The following is a 20260-nucleotide window of genomic DNA, read 5'->3' on the forward strand; positions in this document are numbered from 1 at the left end:
AAAAGTGACTGGTACACTACCTGCTGAGAGGATGCTGACCTATGTGACCGTGGGGCTACCATTAATTGAAAAAGAATCCTGACCCTGCCTATGCAGGAAAATCAGCATTTTCTGCTGTCTTCAGTTGCTGCATTGAGGAACTGCACCGGGAGACAAGCAGCATTTCAAAGGGGCCTGGCTGCCAGAAAATGGTGGTCAAAATGAACACGAGTTTTCAGAGTGCTGCAATCATCTCCAGCTCAAATTCAGATCAACCAAAGGAAGAGAAGCAGTGATCTACTGGCAAAAACTCCAGCTTTCACACTGTGCTCCAGCAGAGCTATGGCAGAGAATAAGTCACCACAAACCCACAAGAAGAGCCACGCCCATTTCATAACCTATAATTTTTAAATATAACATTTTATTGCTTAGATGGTTTGATACAGAACAAGTTTTACTTTTTATTTTGAATTTGGAAGTACTGTACAACTGAAAAAAGAGGAATAAAAGTACCAAAACTATGTGTGATTCTCTGTTCATGTGGCATAAACCAGTCTTGTACACAATTCGTAGCAGCAGTTTAAGTTCCCTTTAGAAAAATATGAATTCTACACATTTATTACTGTTTCCTGCATGGGATGAAATCACTAGGATTAAACTTCCTTCGTGGAGAGAGAAGAGAGAGAAAGGAGACAAACAGAGAGGAAAGAGAAGATGAATCATTCTGAAAATGGAATCAGACTGTCACATAGCCCCCTAAAGTTATTTCACAACAGCCTCAAACAAGGTTCTCTCTTTTTTTTTCTTTTTCCTTTATTTTTTTTTGCGCTTTCACAGTCAAGTGCTTAATGTAGTGATTGAATTATCTCCATGTTAAGTCCATTGCAACTCAGGCAAAAGAATTTTAGAAGATCTTTTTTTTTTGTTTTCTTTTTGTTTTGTTTTTGTTTTTTTGTTTTTTGTAAAAGCCCTGAGAGAGGAAAAAAAATAAAAAGATTCAAACGAAAATCGTATAGAGACAAATTAGCTGAACATGCAAACTAAAGCCTAAGATTCACCCATAGTTTAAACACATTATAAATTTCACAGTTTAATATTGGGGGAGGAAGGGAAACAAAAAAAACCCCAACAACAGCAACAGTTCTCAGTCAAACTCAACTAATAAAAATGTCAATAAAATGTGGCAAGACCTTATACTCTACTAGGATATAGATAAAGGCTAAATAAAGCTTTAAATCAATAGTGATTATTGCTAGCAGATGTCCCGGCAGGCTGCTGGGAATTAATTACTTGCTACATTGTTCTGCAGCATATAGTTTAGTAATGGCTTCTCCCCCACAGTATTGCGCAGTTTAGTGTGGAGAGTTGCAAAAAAAAAAACCAAAAAACCCCAAAACAAAACAACAACCCCAAAATAAACAAACAAAAAAATTACAAAAACAAAAAAATACCCAAAATAATAATAATAATTATTATTATAATTATAATAGTAATAACAATTTAAGGGATGCGTGAACTGGTTTTAATTAAGTAGAATGCACCTGGGTAGAGTTTCAAATGAATCATTGGTTGTGATTGATTTATCTATATCTGGCATTAGCTTCGTTTCTGAACTGGTTCAAACATCCCTATTTAAAAATTAAAAAAAAAAAAAATAAACAAAACACAAAAAAAAATAGAAATCACATATACCTCAACCATTTTTTCTTATTCTATTTGCAAGAATATTACTCAAGAACGTTTCTCTTCCTTTGAATTCTGGACAGTGAGATTTCAGTCTCCAGAAATTTTTCAGAGAATTTTTAAAATATAGATATATATAGATATATATATATATTATATAATATAGACTGGGTCCGAGGCCCACTTCCTCCATGTCTGGTGAGAGCAGGAAAAGCGATTCTGCGGTGGGAAGGAGGGAGGGTCACAGTGCGGGCTGGGCTGGGGACTGCAGTGGTGGAATAGCACAGTGAGGCTCCGGCAATGCTATTATGGCTCTGTCTGTCCCAGAGGTCATGACTGAAGGACAATTAACAAACAACAATAACGACAACAACGACAAGAACAACAAAAATGCTGGGCACTCCTAAAAATGCGCAGCTACAGTAGGATACATTTCATTTAACTCCTTCAATATTGGTGGCTGGAGTGTCTGTCACCTGTTGCCGGCAACAGGAGCCATACGGAGAAGTTCCAGCTGCCAGCATTAAAGGGGTTAAATTACTGATATGAAATTTAGACACACACCTCAAGTCTTCAAGCATCAACCCCAAAATCTCAGGAAGAATTTATTTCTTTTTTTTTTCTTTTAAATTAATTTTATTTATTTTTTAAATGTCGTATATCTGTAGTTTTATTACCAGTAGTATTTTCTTGCTCTTAGAACACGACAGAAGCAAGACGAGAGGGTAAGGCTCGCATTTCTCTCTTGCTTTCCACTGGAAGACGGAATAACTTTGCTCTGTGAGTGACCGTCACCGACGTGACGGCAGCGAGGTCACTGCGGCACCGGCGGTGCCTCTCTGGCCCGCGCCCGCCGCGAGGGAGATGTGCCCCCGCACGGGCACGGTACCTCGCTGGCCTCCGCGGGACGCTCCGGTCGGAGGAAGGGGTTCATGGAAAGTACAGTAGAAGAGCTGCAACAACAGGAGGAGGAGGAGGAGGAGAGGCTGGTGAAAGTTGATGAGTCAAGAACACTCCGAGACGGGATCCAAGCTGCGCTACGCATCTCCGTGGGCAAATATTGCCCATTGGCTTCTGCTGACTGCAGAGACAAGCGAACTGATGGATTTATAAAATAATAATAAAATAATAATAATAATAATATACTGAAGCAAATCAAACATATGTAACAGCGGGTGCATAATTTCCATAGGTTACGTTGCTATGTAACTCTTCTCTGTATACACGCTCAGTCCGTGACGGCCAGAAAAAACCCCTAGGATTTAGAAGACCACTTCTAATGCTGAAAAGTGGAAACAAGCATGAGGTTGAAATTAATTTGTGTTTCCTGCTTTTGGCTTGAACCACTTTGAACACCTTCAACTGCCACGTTGTTCATGCCTGGAACAGGCTTAATGCTCCACCATGTGGCAAATGCAAGAATATCTACTGAGAAAAAAACAATAAATCAACGTCTCCTCTGCATCTCCTCTGACTATTTCATATGAAATTCACATCATTTTTCTTCCAGTTATTGGCTATGGTATCCAAGGGCCTCCCACCCCACTGCCCCATTTCCAGCTCAGAGAACAAACACAGCGACTATCACAGATATACAAGAACAAGCTCACGCACACCAATACAAAAGGTAACATTAATGCTTAAATGAAAAAGGGTCCTCTCCAAATAATTCTTTAAAATATTAAAATCATTTTTGAAAAAAATCTATAATACCAAAAGATCTAATAAAGTAGTAAGGCACTCAAATCAGTATATACGGTAGTCTCTTGCATTATTATACTGAAAGGCATATGGCACCAGGTCCAGTCTGCCATACTCTCCCCATAGCTGTAAGGTCGCTCTTCCAAAACCAGACTCCAGAAACCTTGCTCTGCTGGCTTCAGTTTGCCTGCTGAGACGTGTCCAACCTCCTAGCAAGTCATTCCACCCCCAAGAGCTGAGGCGCACTGTCGGCAGAGGCCAGGATGTGATTCATGGGAGACGGAGCGTTGTGCATCTCCAGCAAGTCTTGGATGAAACCTGAGGGTCTCTCGTGCTCGGAGCTGCCCCGCGGTTCCTGGTCTATTGCCGCGTGTTTCTGTGCGCTCTTGGTGGGCTCGGCAAGGCAGGCGCCGCTCCTCTCCTCTCCGCAGGGGGAGTCCGTGACCAGGTCGGCCAGGGGCTCGTTCCGGCTCCCCGCCAGGGACGAGTGGCTACCGACGCCCCCCGCGGAGTCGCACTCGCTTTCGGAGATGGGGTTGGCGCCGCTGTGGCTGGACTCATTCTCGCTGTCTTCTCCACACCTCGACTGCGTCTCCTCCTTGTCACTCTCCTTCCCATGGTTTCGGGCGTTTTTGACTTTCTGGTGGATGCGCTGGTGACGGACCAGGCTGTGCTTCAGAGTGAAGGTCCGTTCACAGGTTTGACACTTGTAAGGTCTCTCACCTGGAAGAGAATGACAACACAAAGTCAGCTGTGAGGTCACACACGTGCCTTCCTCTTGTTTCAAGCAGCATGAAACACTTTGCATTTGCAAATTCAGTACCTACATCAAACGTCACATTTATGCAGATTTTTTGCTTCTGTGCTAGCAAACTGGCTGAATACAATACTTGCAAACTGGAATGCAAGCCTGAATACAGGTAAATGTCCACAGCACAAATGGAGCATTGAACTAAGTGTCTACAAGCTTGAGAAAGATTGTAGACAATCCTGGCAAGGCCCTGCACTGAGGAGGGAAGAAGACCCTGTAAGCATCAGGTGCTCACTAGCATCCTGCCTAATTTAGTCAGCCACTTTTCTGGTAGAAGTTTACAGTCAATCTCTGGAACTCAAAAGCTTTTATGAAATCAGCCCACCACATGGGCTCTCTGCTGCAGGTCAGCCCCAGACAGATGTGGAGAGGGAGAATATTTTCCTCAGCAGGAACTCTTTGAAAAACAAAGCAACCACAGCCCCACAGACAAAATTCTCCCAAAATACAAACCACGCAGACTGTCCCAAGGTGCTGTCTGCCCTGAAGAACCAAAGGTCTCACCCCAACCTGTCCTCCCTTTCCAACTCTGCCTCTTAAAGACTTTTCAGTGCTTCAATTCCATCAAGACATCATCTTGTGCCAATGAGCATCAGAATGAGGCAAGAGGTAGGCAGGCAGAAGTTTCTTGCACACTTCAGTGTGTCCCAAATGTTCCTCTTCTGAGTAAACAAATCCCAAAACCTTGCAGGTATCTTTAAAAAACCTCACACATTAAAACTGAAGTATAAGGAATGTACAACCTGACAGTATTTTAGAGTTGAACAAATGGGAAGGAGACAAGGAGAAGAGTCAACCCACAGCACTGGTGCAAAATCCTCAGCTGAAAATACATTGATCTGACAGTGGGGGTAGGTCATAGTTACATTTATGAATTTGAAGATAGCACTGTGCCAGGTTCCTGTTACACACCTATTCTATGTTAAAACATCTTTCAAGTGTCAAATAAGAAAGAGAAACAAACAGGAAAAAAACATACTGACAAAGCCCACAATAACCCAGCATGCAATGAAAACAATTAAAACAGAGAGTATGGAAACGTCCATAGGCACACATTGTTTGGGGGTAAAGCTCAGTACTTTAGATATCAGCATTTCCCTGAAGCTTCTGCACTTGTATGAAAATAGGCACTAGAATGGGACCTGTCACATTTCACTTGTGGTTCAGTGGCAGAAGAAAACAGGTCAGTTTTGCACTCAATAGGTGAATATTTATGATTTAGAAGGGTTGAACCTATTCAGGCATTACTCTTTGGTGTAGTTTTCTAAAAATCACTGTCAATTACAACATAAATATTTTGTCAATGGTGAAGATCTTGTCTTCAGCAGAGAGAACCTTCAAAAGATATAAAATGTCAAAATGGACCAGTTTTCCCATGTCGGAGCACCTTGCTGGCAGGTAAAATACATAATTAATAAGAATGAATGATTAATTCACCTTTCAGCTGGTTCATGGCTTCATGTCATTTGCAAGGCACTGCTGCAATCTGCCTATCACATAAAGCAATCCCACTGCCCAGTCAAGTCACTGGGCAAGTGTTTCACTACTTGTGTTCCACCTTCCCTGCCCACTGGACCTCTGCCTTCCACTCAAGCAGCAGGTCACACACATCACCAGCATGTTATCCATATTAGCCTCAGATCATCAGACGAGACCAGACTCTTTCTCTCTCTCTCTAAACTTTGACTCAGAGGTGAAGTCTCATGATACAGTTTCTCCACTGCTGGTTAAAATATTGGGAAGAAGTAAAGCCACACACACATGGCAACAAGGGAGTCAGAAGCTGCCCAGGGATCTCCACACATGCCCTCGCCTCTGAACTCTGCAAGCAATCATGGGGAAAAACAGTTTGGGAGTTGAAAATAAGGCAGTGGCTGCAATTCTTGCTCCTTCCATAGGCTTTTTATGCAGCATGGGGGACTGGGGCAGAGAAGACACCGTGCAGATACCTTTAGGACTAAAAGCAGTGTCTTCAACCTCAAGTGCCAGCAGCAACTGGGCACCTCCAGAGCAGATACCTCAGTCTGGTGGGGCACCTCATGGTCTGTTCTGCCCTCAAGCCTCCTCTTACCTGTATGAGACCGCATATGTCGCGTCAGATCTTGCAGAGACCAGAAACGCTTGTTGCACACAGTACAGACTTTCTTTCTTTTGTCTGCTTTTGCAGTACTCTTAGCCCCATCAGTCTTTGGTTTGTCATCACTGCTCTTCTCAGTGGACTTTGTGCCTTCCCCCTCAGAGATGCTTTCGCTCTCTTCATTCTCCTTTCCTGTTGCCTCAAAGTCCACAGGAGACTCCACTACCTTCAAGTCCAGCGGAGACTCTTCCTGCTCAAGACCAGAGTCCTGCATCGAGGGAGCTCCTGCATCATCCTGAATGCTTTTGCTTTCATCCTCACTGCTCCTTTCATCCTTTCTGTCCTCACGAATGTGGGCCTTTTTGTGACGGCTAAGAGTGCCAGCAAACTTGAAGGTTTTGCCACAAATGTCACAGGCATGTTTCCTTTCAGTCTGAGAACTGCTGCCTGCACTCTGGTCACTCTCTGCCAGCTTGAAGTCCATTAATTTGCTGGCAAAATTGAGGTCAAGACTTTTGTTACTTACAGAATCTTCCTCAGGGCCCTCTTCATATCCATCCACTTTTTCTTCAGCATCCTCTTCTGCCAGAAGGGAATCGGCCTTCTGCTCCTCCTTGGGGCCGCGCTCACTCTCTGGTGGCTCTGTCATTTCCTCTGACTGCTCCTTCTCGCCATAGCTCAGGTTCAAGGCTTTGTTTCCTGCAGCTAGTGTCTCTGCATCCGCCTGGCTCTCTGCAAAGAAACACAGAGAAACTTTCAGTAGGATGTTCCCTGATGATTCCCAACTACCAGCAGTGAGCCTGCACATGGACCCAAGAGCATTGCTTCTGATCAAGCATCCCAACATCTGTTTCTCTTGTCTGTGACCTAGGCCAGTAACTTACAGCTGAAAAGAGATCAAAATACCACAGAACCCAATTAACAAGATGATACAAACTCTTTTACAAAATGCTTTCTTTTCCAAAACAGACTCACAATCAGCAGCTTCCTGCAATAATTTTTAATGTAATCACTTTTAACCAGAGAACACAATATGCTGAAACACCGAAGAAGAGCTGAGGTCACTGTCACCTATAGACCATAGACACATGGATGTATTACTAATAAACTTGTGTATGAAAAACATGAACAGATTGAAAAAATACACAATCCACATATTTATCAAACTAATTTTTGTGTAGCAAGAAATGTTCTTCCAAGGAAATGTAACAGCCTCATACAACTACCTGGTACAACTAAATGTGAATACTTAGTGCAGACAGTAACAAAAGTTGGCTTAAAAAACTGGGTCTACACCATGAAAGTGGAAGATGTGGAAGTTTGTCCACACCTGAGTCTCTGATATGCCACTTGGAATCAAAACATAAAGCCAGGGGACAGTAACAGGCTTTGCTGTTTCACAGTTACCTCACAAGAAGACAAAAATTACCTAAGATGTGGTCCTTAATGGTGTCCTCCGGTTACTTACCTCCCTGCAGTATTAATGTTGCTGAAGATGTAACATATGCCCAAAAAACTGAAACAGGTAATGTGCTTAAGGAGAACAGAGGGCTGGAGCTGCACTCCTTCCAAGCTCCACACAAATAGTGTATTAGTAAATAGGAAATAAGCTGGTCTGGCTCTGAAGGCCAAAGCTGCTGCTGATGTAACTGCATCCCCAGTGCCACTTCCCAGGAATTGTTCCAGGACACGAAGTTCGCAAGTGGCACTTTCTGAAAGCTGAAACTTCAAGTCCTCCACCCCGCCTCCTGCTTATTGACAGCAAGCAGCAAAGGGAGCCCACAACCCACCCGGCATTTCAACATTCATCTGCAAGAGCGATAGGTGCTGAGTAACTACAGGGATTTAGAAACTCCAGGAGAGCAGTGCAAGCTCTCTGTTTGACACAGTAAAACATGTGCTTGTCTGCAAACTGCCCAGATTTCCTATTACAGGCTTTTTCCCTAAGCAAGGAGTAAAAACAGAAGATAAGAAGATGGTTCTCAGGCACTTATTAGTTTGAATGTAGTCTTGCAACACAATTTACACTGGTCCCATCTCCCCTCACTAGTGATAATAAATGGCCATTAAACAAATGTCAAAGTGTAGTAGTGTTTCTGGTGATAGCAAATGATCACTTAATAGTGTGCAATTCTTGATATGCTTTTTCTTGGGGGAGTTTAAGGGGGAGAAGTGACCTATCACAAAAAGTAATCTCACCTTTTAATCAGAACAGATCTGTTTACACAGACAGTGGATTACACAAAGTTCATTGCTCATCTAATTATCTGCCCGTTAGAACACGCAAGCAAGCCCTAATCTGTGTGTAAGGCCACAGAATGTGAGGATGGGGACATCTGAAAGCAGACGTGGGCTGCCCTGTCACATCCCCTGTGAGGTCAGGAAATGCTCCCCTGATGGGATGTGTGTTAGGCTGAAGAAAGGCTGCCAGCAACAGCACAGAGGGGGTTCATTAGGGAGAGGGGCAGGAAGCCACGTGAGCTCTGTTAGGATGGAGATGAGTGAAGAGCACAAGGAAACCAAGATGGGAAAAAGCTCCTCTTAATCGTACCCATAGAGATGTTCTGTAACTCTTTATTGACCAAACAGAAAACAGTGGATGCAGGGGGAGATTTGTCCTGTTTTTCAACATGAAACAAACATCAGAAGCAAAGTGAGTGAGGAGAATATTCATGGGTGGCACTCGAGGTAAGAGCAAGCCAAAACCATTGTGTCTTAAAACTCTCAATACAGAAGTCCCAATTTCAACATTCAATGTCATATATCATTCATGATTTTCCATTTTTCCATAGCTTTTTCTTCTGCTTCTAGTATTTGGAAAAATATATTATTTTTCTTACAGTATACTCATTCTTCAGTGAATTGTACTTGAACTCTATCTCCTTCTTTCCTCTCCTCTGTGCCCTGGGCCTCTTCCCAGCTGTTATTCTGTTCTTGTACGTGTGGCCTGCAACTACATTTTCCTGTGCACAAGAGAAAAACACTTCAAGGTTTAGGTGGTCCACAGGTAAGTGATGTACTGACACAGGCAAACACATGAGCTCTACATCAAGAAAAACAAACTCTTAAGTTTAAACAATGTGCCTTCACAAAGGGCAAAGCCCACTCCAAACCCTGGGAACACAGATGTACACAGGCCTTCTCTTCTGAAGCTCCTGTGGGCCTGGCAGCCCTGAAGGGACATTCAAAACTCAGGTGGTGACATAGCCAGGGATATGCTGACACTTCTACGTGCTTGGGGGAGCGCTCTTCCTCCTCCCCTGCACAAACCAGAGCTGCTCTTTTCCATGTCAAGAAGGCGTCTCACAGGCCCCTTAGGAAACTTCAAGCATGTACCTCACGTAAAGCAGCAGTTCCTGACCAGCTGAGCTGCTCTGTGGTTATCTCCAACCTGTGCAGTTGGTTCTGCAGCTGGAGAAAAAGTGAGCTGCTTTGCACAAATGCTGGTTATTTGGGGACGGGTGAGAAGGAGCCCAGTTCTGCTTCTGATGAACTGGAATAGCAGCAGGGGAGCTGTGAAGGTGTGAATGGTTGTGAAGACAATTGAGCCAGGTCCAGTGTGGGACTTCTGCAGTGCAAGGCATGGCTTCAAGGGTAGTCTTTCACTGGCAGCTGCTGCATTCACTCCAGCAGAGGTTAGACATGGCCTGCACTACTGTTTTCTTCCTTCTGACATGCCCACTGCAGCAACAGAAACCCTGATGGCCATACAGCTCCAGCAGGCTTGTATCTTACACAAGGAGGATTTTGACTGAACCTTCAGATCTGGGCAAACATCCCTCCAACAAGACAGAGCTCCTTTCACATGGATAATTCCCATCTCCAGAATTTGGATGATTTATGTTGCAGAGCAGTCACTCGATTCCAGGCAGTGAAAGAAACAGGATGCACAGGAAAGGCCTGCTGTTTCTTTTGCCTCTTTCCCATTTTTCACTTACTAAGGCTGTAAAATGCTTTCCAGTCCATTTGTTATCCCACAGAATTTACACTTGGTGAATCAAGAGGACAAGAGTGGAAAAATCCACTTGTCAAGGCTCCCACCCACTGCCACTTCTTCAGCAACCATGGGAGCAGCACGTTACCTTGTCATGTGCAACCAGTGTGTCACTCCCCCAAAATGAAGAGAAGAAGGTGACATGACACTATCTGAAGATCTCAATTCTGACACCAGAGTCAAAAAAGATGTGCAGGGTAAGGGAGAAAGAGGAGAAGATCAAGGAAGTAAGGACATAGGGAAGAAGGCAACAAAAAACCACTGGTAGCTCAGCTGCTGCCTCGTCAGCTCCTGGGAAAAAAAGAACTTCTCATGAGATGTATTCATAAGCTAAACCTCAAGGACTTCATCTGGGAATCCAAAAACTTTTCTGCTTGCATGGAAGAAACCACTAGATAAAGGTAGCCAAAATAATTTTTCCTTCAAACTGAGGAAAGGAAAGACTGTTTTGCTGAAGTCTATTTACAAATCAAGTTGCAGTCTTTTGTCAGCCCAGTCAGAAGAATCCACTTCATCTTTTATTGGTGGCAAGAAAGAGGAGGGAACTGCTTTTCTACATATGCAAACCAAATTGTGAAGAAGGACATCAAATGTGAAAAATTTCAGATGAAAGAGGAGATACAGATCAAGGTGGGAAGCTTGGTGGCATGATTCTTTTTACACATGGTTTTATTTTTTCCTGGAACTATAGTGGAATAGAGAGTAGAGCTTGAGATGCTACAGAGTTAGTAGAGAAAACAGGATGTAATGAAAAACATTTTGGTGCTAAAGCAAGTGTTTATTGACAAACATTCCTAACATCCCAAGAGAAGAGTTAGAAAACCCATCACATAAATAATCCCCAAAAGTGGAGCAAACAGACCACTGGAAATGGATGTGGTACAAGCAGTTGGCATTATCAGTCAGATGAGCTGATGATTTACTATCTTCCTTACATTAACTGAAATAACCCCAGCTTGTTTTATATTTTACAATAGAGGCAGCCACCACTAGGTGGTAGCAGTTCTAGTAAATTTGGGATTTTTTGGACTCACACACACAATGCTGCTTCTACTTCCACCCATGAACTGGAGAACATCTTTTAAACCCAGAGATCCCACTTGAAAAATTTTGGGTTTTATCTTCGTCCATTTTTATTGTAAACATTCTAAATAATAAAATTCAGCCACCTTCACTACATCACTTGCACACACTCAAATCAAATATTTAATCATCCCTCACACAGTTGAGAGAGCTTCGGCTGTGTCTTCAAGCCTTCTGAAATGAAAATATTCAAGCTAGAAAAGGACTATTTACAGTAAATGGAACTGAATATGTCTGGGGAAAAAGAAAAACAATTCTGGGGGAAAAAAAAACCACTTTCTGTTTTTAACACACAGTATTACTCCCCAATACCTTCAACAGAGTAGCTGAAGTAATGAAGAAAAGTTTTCAGGACTAGCTCTGACTGCACCTACCATGGGGGAATCTGCATTTAAGGGAGCAGGGGCAAAACCCACCCTTTGAGCTTACGATGGATTGCACCATTCAGCAGAAAGGCATTTTGCTGTAGAGCTGACAATACAGCCAGGAGGCTATACACCATCTCCTCAGTATCTTCACACAACAGCTCTAGCACTCGGGCCAACCCCAGCAGCAAATGACTCTTGCTTTATACCCTGAGCTCTGGCTCTAGAGCAGCTGTTAAACTTTGCCTGACACTGAAAACACGATTTCAAGCCCTTTGTCCTCTAAGAAATACCCACAAATGTAGTTCAGAGGTACAGACAGCTAGAACAGTTTGGAAAAAGTCCCCCACTATACCCAGGGCTCACATGATTTCTGGAGGGATCACAGCGTGGCAGATATCTAGAGCAAAGATGAATTCTGCTAAATGCTAATCAGAAAATTCACTGTTGAGTATACTTTGTAAATATTGGTCTAGTTAACACAGAGGAGTTGTGTTCGACCCTGTCACATTAGGGGCAAGTCTCTTTACAAAAGGGATCTTTCCTTATTAAGTTCTCTTTCTCCATTATGTAAGAGATAATCCCTTACCCCATTCCTATCCCACATCTCTGTCAACTGTATTTTGTTGCAAGAAGGGAGCATTAAGACAGCTCTAAGGAGACAAAGGCAGGGCTGCTTTAACATGACGAAAGTGGGCAATGAATTAAGCTGCTCCACATTTTCCCTGTATGCCTCTCTGCCAGGACAGCTCTCCGCTGGTCTCACTGCTGTGAGCTGGGGGAAATGTCCTCAGTTTGCTTCAGGCACTTCAGACCATTCCCTTCCTCCCTATGTAGCAAGGATATGAGCAAGCCCCATCACTTACACAGCCTCCTCATCTCTGAATCCTGTTCTAAAACCACCATCCTGTTTTTGTTTTGGTTTAAAACAAGACCAAAAGAAACCCTCTATAAACTTGTTCCCACTGACACTCTATTGAATTGCACTTCCTGTCTTACACCTCTCCCTAAAGCTTTCCTTCATTTATGGCTGACCAAACACCATCCAAGCATCTCCCTTCATTCCCTTTCCTTCTGGCATACAGTGAAATCCAGATGACCACTCACTTCCAAGGACAGCCCTCACAAGAAATCTGCACGTGAGCCCTGAGCATGCTGCTTACCCACCTTTTATAGCCAGCACCAAAAGAAACCAACTCACTTTAAACTTAGCCACAGTTACAAATTCTTAGTTTACTTCCTCAGACTTGGAAATTCCATATTTTTGGACAATGGAGGGAGACCACAAGTCCAAGCTGTAGAATGATTCTGAACAGAGATTAACCACCGCTTGGTGAAGCCACTTATAAACACTAAGCTGTGCTATAAAGTGCATGTGGTGGTAACTATAACTGTGTGCACTATCGGATCTGGGCTCCCTCCTTGATGCCTAAAGCTGCTATTGGATGACACAAAGCACTGACAACAAAGCCAATTTCAACAGCATCTATCCCCAGTGCCTCCCAGAAGATGATGCTAGCTCCACACCTCAGCTGCATCAATGTGCTCCTTTAGGGCTGTACTGCCAGCCAGATCCGGGAACTGATCTCATGACTACCAGTCCCTCCCCTTGCCCTTTTAATTTTTTTGGGCAGCTGGGTCAGCTACAGCTGCAGGGATGAACAGTTGGGAACAGGTCGAGCCAGTACTGCCAATAAGCACTTTGTGTTATCCAACCATGGCCCAAGGCTCTGTCTGCCGGGGGCAGGTCGAACCACCCTGACCAGCCCGGTGCCGGCTGCTGAGAACATCTACCTTGCACCCGCGTCCTACCCACCCTACGTGCTGCACCAGTGCTCGTCTGAGCGGCTTTAGAAATGCTTGCCTCCTCACACCACCGAACAGCTGAGCTGCTTTAGGACCCCTCTGACTATAAAGAAAGTCTTCAATCGACTCAAGTAGGACATTTAAGTTTTTATTCTGCCAGGAAAATTGTCAGAGGTGAGCACTTTCAGAGCCCTTCCTGCAGACTCTTGTTCTCAGAGGAGATCATGTCATAACATGAGTCTTCCTCTCTCATGCTGTAGCCATCTGTTGTCTGCATAGGCAGGATGGGCCCACGTGGCACCGCAGACACTGTGCTACAGCCCTCTGAAGTTACAGGCTGTGAACATGGTAACGAGGCAACTTAGTTTCTTCATGATAGGCAAGATCAAACCCTGTCGTAACAGGTCCCCAGCACGGCAGATTGCAAAGCCAGACTAGTACTGAGACCTGTATTACCACATTTGAATCACTGCAAGGCAACCTGCTGTATTAAAAGAAGCAGAAAGGATGAGAGATGCTGGCAAGACAGCAGACTTTCCCAAACAAACTGGTGCATGGAGATGTAAGAGCAAAATCCTGTGCACACTCTGTGCAATCTGATCAGCAGCTACCCTAGGGTTGAGAGTAATAACTCATTTGTAATTTTAACTACCCGGACAGAGCCAACTTCTTGCTGCTTTTAAGTTTGTTACTTCCAACAATTCTCCCATGAAACCAACTCAAAGTGACACAAAGTGACACTGTCTGTACTGGAGGTGTGAATAACTCACAGCAACAGCGCCCTTGTGCAAGCAGTTTTCAGGCAAGGGACATGTACCACCATCTGCTGAGCTTCCTTCCTGCACCCATCCCATTTGGTCAGCACGGTAAACCCGGAGTGACTGTGCCCACCCTTGGTTTTGTGTCAGCTCCTCCTTTCTGGCTAAATGCCACTCACCTGCCTGCAACAGAGCCTTGCATGGTCTGACAGCCAAACTCTTTCACTACCGACAAGACAGAGGGGGCAGTATGATGGTAGGCGAGCTTCAACGCAGATTAACACAAGGTAAAACAATCTAAACCATGCCTATGTGATGCTGAATATAGTACTGGCAGGTACATCCAGGCAGGAGGACTCGAAACCATTGCTGATGTCTCTCCAGGATCATTCCTGCAGCAGAATTTAATTTAAACCAGACTGCATCAGCAGGTTGAGAAGACAACTGGAAGGACCTGCAGACAGCAGCTCCACAAACAGGTTGTAAAGGGAGCGGGCAGGGATGTGCCCTCAAACACACAACCCCAAGGAAGCAGTTGTGGATGCTGATAGAGCTTTAAGAGCAACAGGCCAGAGGAAGTTGCTGTGTCTGCATGCTCACACTGAAGAGCACATCCTCCTGCTACCAGTGGAGACAGGAGTACCACTGCTCCAATGTGGAAGGGCACTTCTCACATTCTAATGCTTTGCTTGTCTGCAGCGTTCAGCCCAACCAATTACAACTTGGCCTTGGTGTTCTGAACAGCAGGGAAAAAACTGTGTGTGCCACTGTGAGATGCAACCTCCTCTTCCTTGGGCTGGGGGATAAACACATTTGTTCTCAGGTAGCAGCTGGCAACTCCAGGTTTGTGGAAATTCTGCTAGATTTGGTAGAAATGACACATATCTTAGAGGGGAAGGGCTTCTGGTCTGACACAAGATAAAATGTATGAATATCCCCCTGGTGTGTAATAAGAAACTTCCTTGGTTTTTTTTCCTTTGCCTCTGTTACTGCTTGGTGACCAACCACAACATCCTGACTGCAAGCTCCTCAATACCAGGCTCTCTCTGGAAATGCCTATCACCTATGTGAATTGGATAAAATTTCCATCAAAGCCACAGGGCATCTCTCCACTGACTTCAGTGGAATCAAGACCCATATGTTGAATGAGCAGTAAATTATTTTCTCTTAAGAGAAAGTTTTTCATGTCTGTAATTCATTTAAATGACTAGAACAGGGAGGGGACTAAGCACAGGAAAAGTTGAAAGAAAAGCCAGGTTCATGCAGTGCAATGAGGAAGGCAATCTTGCAAGATATCTTTGTGATGAAGAAAGAAATTGAGAGGATAGTTACTTGTAAAAAGAGATCAGCTCCTGTCACACCTTCCACCTCACACCCAAAACCTCTGAAAACACAGGCACACCACCCACCCCCTGCCACAGCCAGCAGCCTCTTTGACACAACATTGTGGGTATCTCTCTCACTTTCATCTTCTGAAAGCTGGTTCTGTTTTAGTTAACATCTCAACCTGTACCAGGGATTCCCTGCATCTCGCAGACATCTCAGGAGCTGTTTCTTTCTCTTCACTTTCTTCCAGTATCAACACAACTTTTTCGATGTATCATGGTACTGCTTTTTTGTAAGCTTTCAAGTCACTCTTTCCTTTTAGATGCCTGCTAATTCACCCATAAATTTATGGCTACAAATATCACTGTTTTTTGCACTTCTATCTGGCTTCATTCACAACGCAAATACAAAACTTCAAAGTCAAGCAGAAATCCTTTTGCTTCATGGTAGCCCAGTTCCTTTGCACATTTCTTTTCAAGCATGCAATGACAGGATTAGCTGAGGATTAATTACTTGAAACTCAACCTGCCTCTCAGGTCACAATTTTCTCATATTTTCAGCCTTTAAAATGTTTCTATCAATCAAATATTTGTCATGCAGACCAATATTTGCAACAGAGAAAATACACTTCTTTCCACACAGATGTCCTAGTTGGAGGTCTCAAAACCCGAACAAAAACTCCACTTACTGCGCAAACTCCAATCCTCCCACCCGAAGTTGCAATGCTTTCCAAAAATGTCACCTTTAAAGGCACAAAACCAGAACATTCAAAAACAGCAGTTTTCTCTGCCTTCTGTATTTGTCCCTTAAAGGCAACTGCTCTTCTGATAAAATACACTTATTCACTGGAAGATAACCTAAAAAGTCAATGTGACTTGATTTTTTTATTACATTTTTCCATATGAATAGTCATGGCCTGTATTAAAGCGCATCTGTGCCTAAATACTGACTTGGGACTGACTGTAAATTTTGGTTAGCAGCACAGCACTACTAGCCTAGTCTGGACATTTCATAGTAGCCAGTCATTTGAAGAGTGTCTTTTTCAGTATAAAGGGTCACCTAACTAATCAAAGTATGCAAGATCAGTCCTCAAGGTATCTCCTGCCACTGCTGTCCTAGCAGAAACACGTTATTCACCATGGTAACTACAAATGTTGCAAAGTAAAGATGTTTACAATTTTACTTTGACTTAAATCATACAAGCAAAGAATAAAAATGCCTCAAAGTTCTTTTTCTTGGTGACTCCAATCAACAGGAATCATTCAAGTTCATGGGCTAGATGTAAGAGTTTTCTATTTATTTATTCCTTTATTTTGTTTATAGATATTTCCTTGCATGGTTTGTTCCTGTTGTAGCAGCAAAACAAAGCAAAACCAAAACACCCTCTCTGCTATTAAATCTCAATTTTTACAAAATTTAATCTTAGGCCAAGTAAGATCTGCCAGTAACCCTCTGAAAATATTCTCAAGTGATTCTCTGCAAACAGATTAGGTTATCTATAACAAACGGGTGGTTAAAAACCACCATTACTGTAATGTTATACTGAACCTAGTCTGATCCACATCCTGTAAAAAGGAGCAGAACCAACTGCATCACCTGCAGGGCACATCTTAGTCACGATTCTGAGAATTTAAGAAGTCAAGAGCAGCAGGGAAGAGAAAAAAAAAAAAGCAGCAAACTGTGTTGAACATAGAAAAGTAAATTATACATTAAAGACATCAAAAGAAAGAAAGTATTAAAAGCAAGTGTTCAAGCATGTTCAAACAAAACACAGCTACTGTGTTAGGCACTGTATAAAACCAAGCTGTGCCAAATTCCCAGTGTCCCACTTGTGAGCTCACCATTACAATAAAAAAACACTGAGGAAGGTGTATGCTTTTCATGGAAATGTTTTTGAATGAAAAAAAACCCCAAACATACAGTGGTGTTGAGGCAAGGATAAGCAGGGCAAAAGCTTCCACAAGAGACACTTCTGGTTGCATGAGGGATGTGGGTCACTGCTACCATGCGCATTTTTGCACTTTTACAAAAGGGAAATAAGACCTTGACACCACATGGAAGGTGGCCTCTGTGTTGAAATGTTATTGAACAGGAATGACAGACTTGCAAAAACCTTCTTATGTCTGTATGGATATAGCAATTCAAAACTCATAATATACAGATTGCACTTAAATGCTCAGAATTATATACCTTTTCCTCATCCTAACTTAGACCACTTACACGAATTACCTCAATAACAACTTTCCTACAAACAGACACAGAAGAGCTAGGTGCTGCTTTTTAGCTCAAACAACTGCTTTGGGTTTTTGGGGGTTTTTTGATAGCAGTGTTAAACAGTTAGGTTGCCTGCTGTGATTGTCTATGGATCACATATCCAACAGATGCAGTTTGGAAACAGATCACCAGGAATCTCATCTATCCCATTCACATCAGCCTGTTCAGCCTTTCTCTACCCAGGTCAGGGAGCAGCCATCAAACACACACAATAACAGTTCACTTTTTCTCTTTACAAAGATTAGCAAATAATTTTTTTCCTTAACTCAGTTTAAAAAACAGAGCTATCTGCCTGTGCAATAGGTGGGGATAGGAACACTGTGCTGTACTAGAACACTGTCGATTTCTCCACAAGAAAACCAGTTTGCCCATCCAGAAGATAAAGCCAACAAACTGCTGCATTTACCACAGAGCTGCCAAACTCCCTGCATGCCACCAGCACCTGACACCCACCACAAAAACGCAGGGCTTGCTCCACCTTAATGCATCCTCAGGCTTGCTTTGGCTCCACCTCCCTGGCCTGAATTTCCTCCACCTTCCCAGCTTAGCTTTCCCCCTCCCCTCCAGCAGGCCTCATGGACACTGCTGCCACAGGGGAGCTGCTGGAAACCACCAGTTTAGAAAGAAAACACTCATGCCATCTGAAGGCAGATGCCCTAAGGCCAGCCAAAGCTTGCTGTGGGGTGGTCCTCCAGCAACAAGTCTCTCTCAACACCAGATGATGATCAGAAAAGAGTTCAGTATTATCAGTGCCAGAGCACACCAACTGGAATGTGATTATGCCACTGCTGTAGTATCACCAAAAACCCTGTATCTGTAGCGAGGATTTAGTCCTTTTATGGCCACAGTTGCCTGCTCTCCTTGTGGGGATTCCAGCAGGCTTTCTAAAAGGACAGTGCCTCCTTCCAAGCCTGGTGGTCGTAAGGGAGACAAGTTTTACCAGTGTAATTCATGGCTGAGTGAATTTTCCTGTCTTCATTAAGGGTTTACACCAGTGCTGCTACCTTGGAAGTCTGCCATCAATAAGCAGGTCAAACCTCTTAGTCTGGGAAAAGCCTCTCCATTGTCTTCTGTCTCATGAACAGTTCTTCAGTAACTATGTATTTTTTCTGGAGACCAGGGTGTTGGAAAACAATTGAGATATGAGTAAAGCGTTCTCCTTCACCACAAAGTAAACTGTATGCTTAATAAGATGAAATAATTTGGTCTCTGTGGACCTGAAAACAATAGCCTCACTGTTGCACTGATACCTTTCAAGTTATGTCCTCGTGTCACCCAAAGCAAACTGTAATAGGGACTGCTCCACAGCTCAGATTCCCTTTAAACCCCTTAGCTAACCTCTTTTACCTCTTCAGGCTTCCCTCTTTAGCACAGACATGCATCAGTCATTTCAGGAAACCTCACTTTCTTAACCCCCACCCCACCAAAAAAGATTAAAAAAAAAAAAAAAAACAACACCCCAAAAAAAGGCTAACTTTTCTAAGGCCATACTCAAATCCCCTATGCTTCTTATAAAAATCCCTGATTTTTAGTCTTTATGCCAGGAGCTGAGATGCATAAGGAAGTAAATAATATCAACAACTGTGACTGACTTTGAAGGGCGCAACAGCAAGCAGAGCTTTGCCCTCTCCCTCCAGAGCAGGATGAGAATCTACTAATTACTTTATTACAGTGTGGGTGGAAGAATGAGGGAACTTCATATCAGCACAGCATTCAATACAGTATTTCCTTTATAGTGAAGAACAAAAAATAACCCCAGACCTAGAATAAATCTCCCTACCCAATTCCTCCTTTTGTTTACACCAGGTCTGAGGTTACTTACACAGCAGCACAATGCTAGAGATTCCATACACATCTCCACACCTCCGGGCATGTGCCCACCTTAAGTTGTCTATCACTGAGGAGAAACTTTTCCTAGAGGCAAGCTATTACGTAATGCTGAGGATGAGCCATTTCTCACATCCTCCTTTGATCTGTTAAATAAAAGCCACCACAAGAAAAAAAAAATGCTAAGCACTATATTATTTTCCTGCCCAGTTCTACACTTATTGTCTCTCATTTTTAGAGATCTTTTTTATCATTACTGATGCCAACAAACAGCCATCAGAAGCAGACAAATAAACCACGTAAGGCACAATTAAATATTTAACACACATGTTCCCCTTCAAGACAAGACAATAATAGCAAAACAACTGAAACCTGAGCCTCTTTCCAGCTACACTAAATTATTCCACTGAAATCAAATGAGTATTAACGGTTTTATTTACCCTCTGATACTCAAAGAAAAAGAGATTATTCTATTTCTGAAAAGTCTACCACTACCACTGTGCAACAGCAACAGCTAGGGATTAGCAAAATAATAAAGGAGAACACAATTCAGACAGCAGACAAAGGAAGATTCCT

At 43.2% G+C, this 20260-nt stretch overlaps 1 protein-coding gene and 1 long non-coding RNA gene across 12 annotated transcripts in view; one reads left to right on the forward strand and one right to left on the reverse strand.

Moving 5' to 3' along the window:
* Positions 1–380: 380 nt before the first annotated feature.
* RREB1 (ras responsive element binding protein 1) overlaps positions 381–20260 on the reverse strand; it is a 121953-nt gene continuing 102073 nt past the window's right edge. For 10 of the 11 annotated variants that reach the window (XM_064425276.1, XM_064425282.1, XM_064425329.1 and 7 more), the window contains 2 exons: positions 6246–6983; positions 381–4086 (listed from right to left, as the gene is read on the reverse strand). In XM_064425276.1, the coding sequence (XP_064281346.1) occupies positions 3581–4086; positions 6246–6983 (1244 nt within the window). In that variant the 3' untranslated portion in view covers positions 381–3580. The remainder of the gene's footprint in view (positions 4087–6245; positions 6984–20260) is intronic. The other variant, XM_064425351.1, reaches the window with a different exon arrangement.
* On the forward strand, positions 3904–8309 carry LOC135303496 (uncharacterized). The gene is made up of 3 exons (XR_010364972.1): positions 3904–4283; positions 7655–7776; positions 7926–8309. It is a non-coding gene; the product is annotated as an uncharacterized LOC135303496 (long non-coding RNA).

Source organism: Passer domesticus, chromosome 1 (assembly GCF_036417665.1).
Source record: "Passer domesticus isolate bPasDom1 chromosome 1, bPasDom1.hap1, whole genome shotgun sequence".
NCBI lineage: Eukaryota > Metazoa > Chordata > Aves > Passeriformes > Passeridae > Passer > Passer domesticus.